Raw genomic sequence first — 10720 nt, 5'->3', positions numbered from 1 at the left:
TCAGCGCCGTGTTTAATTCCTTGTGCCAAAAAAATTTGGAATAGAATCTCGCTAATTTGTTGTATTAAATGAAGTATATCTACAAACTTTTTATATGTATAGGTTGTAAATCGTGAGACGAATCTAATAATGATAATTAATCCATAATTAATTCATAATTAGCTGATGGTTATTGTAGCATCACTGTTGTAAATCATGGATTAAGTAGGCTCATTAGATTCGTCTCGAGATTTACAACCCATTCGTGCAAAAAGTTTTATAAATAGATTCATTTAGTACTCCATGCATGTGTCCAAACATTCGATGTGATGTTTTTGGGGGGAAACTTTTGAGATGTGATGTTTTTTTTGGGAAAACTTTTGAGATCTAAACATACCCTTAAACCCTTGGGACTGCGAGCTTTTGATTTCCTTTTTATTTCCCCTTAAACAATTCCGAGCTTCACCTGGGTTGAGAAGGGGTGGTGATGAAAGCCTTGGTTCCGCTTGCGGATCGATGACGATAATGCCCTCGGGCGCCGTTTACCTTGTTGAAGGCGTCATTCTTTCCACCCTTTCCCTCCCTCTCCAGCTTGCCTTCCAGGTGAAAGCCTAGACCATGTTGGTCGGACTACGACGGCGTCTGTGGCGTTGTTTCCTTCTTGGAGACGTTGTCTTGGAAGCTTTGCTAGTGGCGGCCATCTGTTCTGCTTCTGCGCCTGCCTCCGCTTCATTTCATCTGCATCATTCGGGTCGCACTTGGTCGTTGGATTCTCTTCGCTGGCGGATGCTTTGCCGCTGTTCCGGCTTGGCGGATGCTTTGCCGTCGTCGCCGCGTTAGTTGAAGTTTGCTTCGGGTGGATGCTTTGCCGCCATGGTTGATTGCTCGGGTGGATGCTTGGCCACCATTGTTTGGTCGTAGACTTTTTGCACCTTGGACGTTGTTGTTTCTACTTGCAGGTTCAGTTGTAGAGTTCTGGCTAGTAGTGTGAGTCGTGCTCTTTGTCTTCTCCGTGTTGCTTTGCTGTTGTTCGTGTTGTCGCTGTGTTCTTTGTGTGTGTGTTTTTCCAGTGTTTTTCTATTTTTAGTCATTTGTGCTCTTGTGTGATCAAGCTCCGCTTGATCTCATCAAGTTTGTGTCTGTAACTGCTTTTTTCTTGATGAAAAAATTCCGAGCTTCACGCCTTCACGGTGATGTGCTGTTTGGCTGCTTAAGAGTTACGGTGTAAGACCCAACGACTTGGTACCAACGTCGTTCCGCCTGACAAGGTTAGAACAAAGAAAAGAATATTCAACTTCTCGCCTCGAAAGTGAAGGATCGAATTTTTATGTGAAATTCAAGCAGCACCAGCAAATCTCGGAAGCGAAGCGTAAAAACGAACCGCATTTGCCTCGTGTGTTGAAAGTGATAAGCAAGAATGGAAGGAGCGAATAAACAGTGAGACTCGTACCAGCTGATCCGGCACTTTATTCGTTTCTTGGCCCCTCCAAAAGAGAACAAGAAAAGCACCGCTGGTGGTGCAAGTATGGCATCAGGACTCGAAGCCCTACCTCTTTTTGGTGTCACTCCCAGACCCAGTATCTGTCCAAGAGCGTCGATGAAACCCCAAGACTTTTTTTGAAGTAAAAAAACCCCAAGACTTTTCATTCTCACAAGGTCTGAGCAGGTTTTTGTTGGTGCCTTCCAAGTTCCAACTCGAGCTTGCCGCGTTATTTCAGACACCATAACACACCATATGGAGCATGTGTGGAAAAGAATGACGGGAACATAATTATAAACAAACTAAACGATGGAATCTTAAAAGAATCATGCCACGGCCTGGATCTGGCTTATTATTTTCATCTACAGAAAGATTACACTCTGTTAGAGAAACCAGACTGATATTGTAAATTCCACAGTAATGCTCTCCGATGTTGCGCCGCGTAATGCTACTCGGGACAAAAAGGAGATGGGCGGTACACGATGACTGCAGCTAAAATTTGCCACTTTTTAGCAACCTGCAGCAGGTCTATATTTCTTTGTACTGGGCGCTGGTGTGCGAGGAACTGGCGCTGGTTGTAGCTCAGATCCTTCAAAATGAACTGAAACCATGTACATTTCAACAGCGTCTCAATGGCCCCGCCCCCTCAGAGCTGAAAAGAAACCTCCCAGTATTTTGTCCTTATGCTTCCCCTCATGCTCATCTCCGACCTGTAATATGGAAAGACGACAGCATAAACTCCCGTTCATAACAGCAAGAATGTAAGATACATTAAGTTTTCACACCACACAAACCTCCTCTGCTATTCTCTGGAGAGTTTCTAATACTTCAGAGAAGTCTGGTCTTAGAGCAGGGTCCTGCTGCCAACATTTCTGAAGAAGCTCAGAAAGCTTTGCATGTGTATGTTTTGGAATTGTAGGCCGTAATCCCTGTGAATGAAACATAGTATATTAGACAAGAAGGATTCAATACAGCACTTATGTTTCCTTTTTCTCTTTACAGTGCTGAGGGGATTAAAATGTCAGATTTGTGGCAAAGAAAACACTGGAGTAAAAAGAATCTATTGCCAATTTGCCATTCACTTATTTGCTAGTGTTTAAGCAAATTCTACAGAAATATATTTATTGAATTGGTTACATACCAAACGTCTGCATGATTTCACAGAATAGATGCGGATTCCAAACATGTGTGACGATTGTATCATGGTAATTGTGGTCAAAAGGACTAACTGAACAGATTCTGCTTAGAATCGTAATCTGGACAACTTGGACAGCCAGAAGAAAAAAAGTAGTTGAAAATTTTACCTTCTGCACCACACCAACAGCTGCTTGTAGTGGAGTCAGGTACTCATAAGGAATCTGCAGGTAATACCAATTAATAACTCATTTCAAAAGAACAAGCTAGCATAATGAATGAATGAATAATGTAACAGAAGATTAATTCCCATACCTTGCCTGTGAGCAGTTCCCACAACAAAATTCCAAAACTAAAAACATCAGCCTTGTGGTCATAGGGTTTATGCTCTATGACCTGCAACATGCATGATTTCGTTAGGCAATATATCACTACTGGACAAAGTAGTAAAGTGTAAAGCCCTATTTCTTGAGTCCATTGCTGTTCCAAGCTTGTGATCTTGGAAGGTATACTTGTATTCTGTACCAGTATAACATACTGTTGAGAATATATATTGAGTTGCATGCACAAACCAATTCAACCCAAAAGCTTGAGCTGATGGGAAGAGGTGGACAATTAACTTATACTTCAACACTCCCCCTCACGTGCAGGCTCCCTCCAGCCTCAAACGTGTAAAAATAGAAGCAAGCTGCAATTATTTTATTTAATCGTGCCCGTCAGGATTCGAACTCAAAACCTCTCGCTCTAATACCATATTGAGTTGCCCCCAACCAATTCAACCCAAAAGCTTAAGCTGATGGGAAGAGGTGGGCAATTCACTTATACTTCAAAATATAGATGAATTTTTTTCATGAAAATATAGCGAAATATAAAAGGGGAAGCTATCAGCACAGAACAGCACAAAAGCCCTCAAATTTCTTCCTTAGCCAATTATCTAACTGCATAACATCTCTAGTTGTACGCCAAGACCACCCAGGTTAAAGTTCTCATTGAGGCGAATTGGGGTGCCCACTTCTTCTCAATAAAGCCACCTAGCTACTCCTAAGTTGGTCAAGATTTTATATATCATTTCTATTTTCAGGGAGTATACTGCTAAATTTGGAACTGTCACAACTCACTCTTTTGTAGAATCAGTTAGTAATAAGGAATTCCCACTTCTCACAGGTACAAGGAAATACAATGATTTGTTCACATCTTAAGCACAAACCATGGAGATGACCTTAAGAGTGTGGGTGTTCATTGACCACAGTTCTTTAATATAAACATTGGCAATGGTAAAATGATGGAGGTAGCAAGGCTAATAACAAAAAATTACCTCTGGGGCCATCCACCGGTAAGTACCAGTTTCTGCAGTCATAACTCCAGATTGAGCTTTGACACGTGCAACACCAAAATCAGCAACTTTAACAGTCTGCAGAAGGAAACAAAAAAAAAAAAGCCAGGCAAATTTATCCAGTCCTGAATTTGGTACAGCAGACACCCATCCTGGCACCGAACCAGCATGTAGCAAATTATAGCAAAAGGAATGGGTCACAAAAAATAAATGTATTTTTCAAGTCCAAACGTATAGAAGGAAGCTAATATGGCTGAAATGATATCCACACGAACGAATGAATAAATGATATCCACATGAAACAGGGAGCTACTCCACATTCTGCGTAGCTTAATTAGATATTCAGATTACTTACCCCATTTTCGTCTATCAGAAGATTGGCAGTTTTCAAATCGCGATGAATAATATTATTCTGGTGTAAGTAGCTCATGCCTTTTGACACATCCATTGCAACTCCAATTAAAGCAGGAAGTTTGAAGACACCTTTATGTTTATGGAGGTAATCATACACACTCCCACCAGACATATATTCTGGAAGAGAGGGAAATATGATGGTTTACTCATTATTACAATTACCATCACAAGAAGAAAATGGAATTCTTGAAAGGAACATTTTCTTCAGCCATACCTGTGACTATACATAGATTTGGGGGTTTAGTGCAAGCACCAATAAATTGCACAACATTCTTGTGACGAACCTTCCTAAATTCGAAAAACATACTCAGCAAGGTTGCATAAAAAAAGCAGAGTGCCAAGGAGGCACTCTATAGGGTGATTTTTATCATAAAGATGATGTACTTAATATCCACACATCGTGCATTTGGTAGTTAAATCTAGGCTCATTCTACAAAGAGCTCAGTCAATATGCAGATAACGGACTGATAACAAAATATGTTGGCAGGTAAATGGTAGCAAAGGGTTCTCAACTTAAAAGATGACTCACGGATAAGTGATTGTAGGATAGTACTCATTGTAGAAGAAATAAAACCAAGTCATATAAAGGTTAACATAACAGGTGCCATCTCAGGGACCTAGATATATTCAATTAGCGTGCCAGAATAGTAATATCACAATAAGAACCCATCCTCTAATATAAGGTAAAACAGAGTTTTGAGTATATCACAACACGCACCTCATAATAAATACTTCCTGAGCAAATTCCCGCTGCATGTCCGCATTTATTCTCTCAGGTTTCAGCACCTTAATAGCAACATCTTGACTGCAATAAGTACCCCGGTAACTGGAAAGAGAAATAGATAGCTAAGTGAAAACAAATCAAAACTCAAAAGGGATTTTCATAATAGCTTGCAACAAACACTCACAGATCACCATATGATCCTGATGCTACTTTATTCCCAAACTTGAGTAGTTTTACATCAGTTTCCCATTCACTAGCACCATCTGTTGGTATCTCAACACGATCAGCTGCTGAATTCTCAGCAACTTGCATATTTTCAACTGGGGTAGACCACGAATGAGATGAAGACCATGCTTGTGTCTGTCGAATCCAAGACAAAGTAGATTATGAGGATACACTAAATAAATCCATTACAATAAGGGATCTATGAAATGAGAATGAATAAGTCTGTGTTTTACCTCTTCAATCCTGCCAATTTCTTTCTGCACTGCTTCTACTAAATCTTCTGTTTCCTAAAGAAACAAGTAGGTAAATGAATAGTAAGAGACAGAGATAATAACAAAACAAAATGCAAGTCACACTCTACCTCTAAATTGTTGAAAGTTCATTAATATGTGGTACCAACATTATTTGATTGATATATGTTGCATGATCCATGATGCAAGACACAGTTTCTCATACACAAAACTAGTGATAAAATTCTATCAAATAGGTAACCTTCATGATTCTAACAATTCTTATTTGTCTTAGACCTCAATAACAAAAACTGATAAACTGTAAACTATCGTTTGAGTATCTTTTATTTACCAAGTTAATGTAACTAAACCCAGGAACATTGGAAACAGCATATTTCCTATTGGGCACAAATAATCAACTTGCCAACTAATTATTTTAACTTCACAAGAAGCATTCTGAGGTTTCGTGCTCTCTGACTGTATCTTTGAAAGATAGACATATACTGACGCTATGCCTAACACAAGACTTGCAGGTCATTGCCAAATGGTAATCGGAAGAACTTAAGATAGTGAATACCTCATCATGCCAACCAACAACAACAAAGACGTCGAGTGAGTAACCATCATTTGTTGAAAATGCATGCGCTTCTTGTATGTTTAGGCCAAGTTCACCAAGCAGAGATGTCAGCTGTGAATATCAGAAAATTTATATCACTAAACAATTAGATAACATGAGTAATTCTATTGACAAGTGTCCACTCAAACAGTGATAGTGAGATATCAGTGAAAATGTAGAATATAGAAGGAGAAAGATAGATATGTACAGGACTTTTCAAGAAATAAAATAATCCTATGAGAAATCCAAATGCGCATATGTTTACCTCACTGAGAAGCTTTGGCCTGTCAATGGTAGAAAAGGTGATTTCATGCATGGGCCTGAAATGACAAACAGGAAAATTATTGTATGTTGCAGAGAAACAAGTATTTCAGGTGAGAGTGACCGCATATTCTCGCAGGGTATGCTGGCTATGTTTGCACCTAGCTGGCAGGAAGTCGAGTCCTCATTTAATTTAGTTGAAAAGATGGGGGTGCCTTTCCAGTCTAGTTTCTAAGAGATCAAACGTCTCAGGTGCTATAAGTAAAATACATGGTGCCTAGAATTTAAAAGTAGAGAGTACCTGTACAGAGATCGACCATTATCAGAGGTGCTATCCTGATCCTGGCCTTGAGACTTGCTAACTTCAAGAGCAAGGGCCTCAAGATTTGTAGAAGAACCGAAAGCAGGAGGAGGGTGTATGCTGGAAACAAGTGATATAAGTGTTAAAACAGAAACCACACAAAAATGATTCAATAGTAGATGTTGTAGCACATAGTAGTAAGGCAAGACAATAGCTATTTGCCAAACATCCAAAATTTAGACAGATGAGAAAACACAAGTACCTTTGCTGCCTGTTCAACAGTCTTGAAGCAACTTCCTCCCCTGCAGTGTTCGAATCAGCATCAGTCTGATTCCCATCAAGAATTGGAGATACCTAATAAATCAAGACTTCCCAATAAGGATAATGACCAACAATAGTTGAAGGTCTTTATATATGATTGCTAAAGCAGTTAGAAAAAAACTAAAAAAATAATAGGACAAACTTTATGTAGGAAATGAAAAGTTGAAATTCAGGAATAATATACCATCAATTAAACAAGGGCACTGACACTTTGCAGAACATCTTAAACTCTTGATTAATGATTAGTAGGTAAGATTACTTGCTAAAAAACACAGAATGCATATACATTGAGCAATAGGCACGATCAAGCAAATTTCGGGAGGAAATCTAGCTCAAATGTTTGTACATACAAACCAGAAAAAAAAGTGCAAACTCGTATCAGAACTCACAAGAACACAGAGATATAACTAGTGCAAAAATTATTATAAGGCAATAGGTGGAACAACAGATGACAATACAAATGATCAAGTTGTACTGTAAGGAAATTTTGAAGATTTTTTTTTCTAAAAATCAACGAGGAGATTGGATAGTAACAAAGGAAGGAGATGTGCACTGAAGCTGTCAACATCTGACCACAAACCGAAATCAGATCAGAAAACTATAGGATATAAGCACAGGTTTGAGGTATTGAGGTGCACCAAAATCTTTACAAGCTTCAGCTTACAGCACAGCCAAATTTTCCATTAGCCCAGCATCCCAGTCATTACCCTGGGTCCCTGGCCCAAATTTTCCATTAGCCCAGCGTCCCAGTCAGTACCCTGGATACTCAATTTGTAGCCATTTAAACATTGCAAACTCAAACTAGCACTTCTCAGACGCTATGCAGCTAGGCATCGATGCATCATGACGTTTCTTCATGCTTTTGGCAAAATGCATCAGTAGGATTTAGCAAGCGGAAGGAGCACGATAAAGGAATGAGATCATCTCAATGGGAGAATAGTCCTATACAAACGGTAGCCTGGTGAAACAGTGTTCATTTCTGTTTCGGAGGCAATGGACGCAGAAGGGTATACTCAATTGGCTCAAGCAGTGTCGCCTGAACGATCGGAGAAGAGGAATTCTCCGTTGCAGGAACCGGTCAACAACCAACCAACAAAAATCAAGGGACCTGAATAAATAAAAGAGGAAAACCTGTGCTTGACTTTGTCTACTGTAACTACTGGAGTGGCGTTAAGAATTGCGTTCGAAATTCATCACCTGCACGGCCCGCACCGCGAAAGCCGGTCGCTGCGCCGGATCCCTCGCCTGCTCCAGCAGCCGCCTATGCGTGAGCACGTCCTCCGCCCGCTCCACGTTCACATCCATGGCGTAACTGCAGGAACCAGACCGAATCGGGGTCAGCCCAGACCGCCGCCAGCGGCACAAACCACTGGTGGGGGAGGCGAATTGCATTCGCGCGCCACGTCACGGTGGGAGCTCGCAGGAAGGACCGGCGCGCGAGCGAGCAGGGGCGAGACGCACCGGGCGGGGAGGCGGTTGAAGTGGTTCCAGAGCTCGTCGTCGAACCCGGGCGCCCGGGCCTCGGGCAGGCCGGACTCGTGGAGGCGGCGGAGCACCTCCGTGTACACCTCGAGCTTGTGGCGCTGCTGCTGCTGCTGCTTCCGCGCCTGCGCCGCCGCGGCGGCCGACGAGGAGGACGTCGCGGGCCCCGCCGCGCCGCCGCCAGACGCGGCAGCGGCCGCGGCCGCCGCTGCCGCGGCGTGGCTGCCGCAGCTTTCCGCGGCCTCCTCCACCGCCATTCGCGTTAGCTCCGCCCGCCGCTCTAGGTCTCGATCTCCCCCCCGCTCGCGGATTAGGAAAGCGCAGCGGAGCGAGAGAAATAAATAACCGTGCCCGATTTTTTAAAGGAAGGATGAGAAAGGAAATTGGAAAGCGAACGAAATGGCTGGGGTGACTGGAGAGAGAGAGGATTTTCGTTTTGCGGCGGTGACCGGCGGCCGGCGGCCGGGCACTGCTTATATATGGCGGGTGGTCGCGCCACCTGGGAGGCTGGGAACGCGACTTGAGTTTACCCCGCGGGGCCGCCGGGGCAGGGCTGGTGAAAACTTGTCTGGTCCGGGCCGCCGGCCGCCGGCCGCCGGGCGGCGTTCTGCCACACAGCGCCACGTGAGCGTGGCTTGAGATAGGATTATTATTGGCCGTGTTTGGTTTGGAGCGAAAACTTTTAGGTCTTTGACCACTAAATTAGAGTATTAAATAAAGTTTAATTATAAAACTATCTCCACAACCCCTGTGTAAATTGCGAGACGAATCTAATGAGACATTTGACCGCGTGAGTAGAGGATGGTACTGTAGCATCACTGTAGCAACTGATTAATTAATTATCATCATTAGATTCGTCTCGAAAAGTTACACTCATCCATGAAAAAAATTTTGCAAATAAACTTCATTTAGTACTCCATGCATGCGAGATTCTCTTTTCGAGAAACGTACACGTAGAAATCACTGTAGAAACCAAACACCCCCATTATGTATTTCCTAGTTGCGATTTGGGATACTCTGGATCTCAGGCACAATAAAAGGTACGAGAAGATAAATTGGACTAGATTACAGAGAATCCGGTAACATGGTCGTCTGTTAGAAAGCAATGCCATTGACAGTACAATTTGAACATGTGTAAAGTCGTGGTAGGATTTGCTAACATTGGTTGGGTTGGATGAAATATGAGTGGTAAGAAAAGATCAAAAGTTCGATGAAGCTACCCACCTTTTTTTCGTCGGTATGGCTCGGCATTGTCAATTTATGTTTAATAGTTCCGGTGCCGGATTCACGGGTTGGGAAACATTTCCTTTTCGCTGCAAATTTTGAGAAAGAAGAAAAGGAGGGAGGAGGAAGAACAAGAACCACCCCCTCCCCCAACCCTCTTTGCCCTAAATCCTGGCTCCTAGTTCAGGTAAAGATATTTGATAATTTATGTTTATATGATCACTATGGCTCTTAGATACGGTCGGCATTAAGCCATTAACAATGTGTAAAGACACTTAGCGGCGGTTGTATTAACAATCTAAATGTAGTGATTCTGCAAAAGTGTCAGTGTTAACTAGGGGTGGTAAATGGCCATATTTTTTTTCCTAGATAATCTAAGGGTCGGGCCCTAAAAAGATCGGACTCTAATTTTATTCAATTTTGAGCTAAAAATTTAAGGACCAACTAAGATTGTGAAGAAAGTATTAGAGTCATTATCCATTACCACCCTGTAACCCCCTGCTTTGCTACTTTAGCACTAGAGGGACACACCCCTCGAGACACCCGAGGGAAAAAGAGCAAACTAGGGCTTTGGGGGGGCTGATTGGTTGTGTGTTTGCAATTTTCTCTAAACTTGATTCGAGAAGTTCCGGTCCCGCTGATCCAAAAAAGACGATGATGATGTTTGAGTGCTGGAAGTATTAGCATGCAGCAGAGCTAGACCGATAGTAGAAATCAGTCGGTAAAATGGTGGACGGTTCAAGCAGATTTTAATAAACTCGCGCGGACAAGATACGCCAGCCCGGCCACCACATGCTTACGTAATTTGTTTAAGTAAAGGCCCTGATTTGTTCGGGCTTCCGTCGGGCCACTGCTGGCACTCCCGTTGGTGTGGGCAAGGCAGATGCGAAACCGCGGCGCCGCGTATCCACACGCACGTAGTCACGACTCGTGTGTGTGTGTGTGTGTGTGTGTGGAGTACACAGCGCTTCTCCCACAGATCACAGCGCCCCTGCC

General features: G+C 42.7%; 1 protein-coding gene across 2 annotated transcripts; it reads right to left on the bottom strand.

Moving 5' to 3' along the window:
• Positions 1-1726: 1726 nt before the first annotated feature.
• Positions 1727-8944, bottom strand: LOC120658228 (serine/threonine-protein kinase STY46-like). 2 transcript variants are annotated; one of them, XM_039936463.1, is made up of 16 exons: positions 8480-8941; positions 8216-8330; positions 6960-7051; positions 6698-6817; positions 6401-6455; positions 6097-6207; positions 5523-5576; positions 5249-5424; positions 5059-5166; positions 4555-4628; positions 4282-4457; positions 3909-4004; positions 2909-2989; positions 2764-2817; positions 2254-2388; positions 1727-2169 (listed from the first exon to the last, which is right to left on the bottom strand). In XM_039936463.1, the coding sequence occupies exons 1-16, from the start codon at positions 8755-8757 to the stop codon at positions 2089-2091; spliced, it is 1806 nt and encodes a 601-aa protein (XP_039792397.1). In that variant the 5' UTR covers positions 8758-8941; the 3' UTR covers positions 1727-2088. The 2 variants fall into 2 exon arrangements, with proteins under 2 accessions (XP_039792397.1, XP_039792398.1); XM_039936464.1 differs by lacking the exons at positions 1727-2169; positions 2254-2388; positions 2764-2817; positions 2909-2989 and adding an exon at positions 2998-3281 and having other exon boundaries at positions 8480-8944.
• Positions 8945-10720: the final 1776 nt, after the last annotated feature.

This window comes from Panicum virgatum, chromosome 2N (assembly GCF_016808335.1).
Source record: "Panicum virgatum strain AP13 chromosome 2N, P.virgatum_v5, whole genome shotgun sequence".
NCBI lineage: Eukaryota > Viridiplantae > Streptophyta > Magnoliopsida > Poales > Poaceae > Panicum > Panicum virgatum.
This window is presented reverse-complemented; position numbering and strand designations above follow the sequence as displayed.

Bases quoted from the DNA above. Each gene is read 5' to 3' on its own strand.
- LOC120658228 (XM_039936463.1), bottom strand. From the start codon at position 8,757: ATGGCGGTGGAGGAGGCCGCGGAAAGCTGCGGCAGCCACGCCGCGGCA. The intron at 7,052-8,215 runs GTGATGAATTTC...TTGATTTATTAG, and splicing joins TCGCGGTGCGGGCCGTGCAG to GTATCTCCAATTCTTGATGG. The intron at 2,990-3,908 runs GTAATTTTTTGT...TGCATGTTGCAG, and splicing joins ACCGGTGGATGGCCCCAGAG to GTCATAGAGCATAAACCCTA.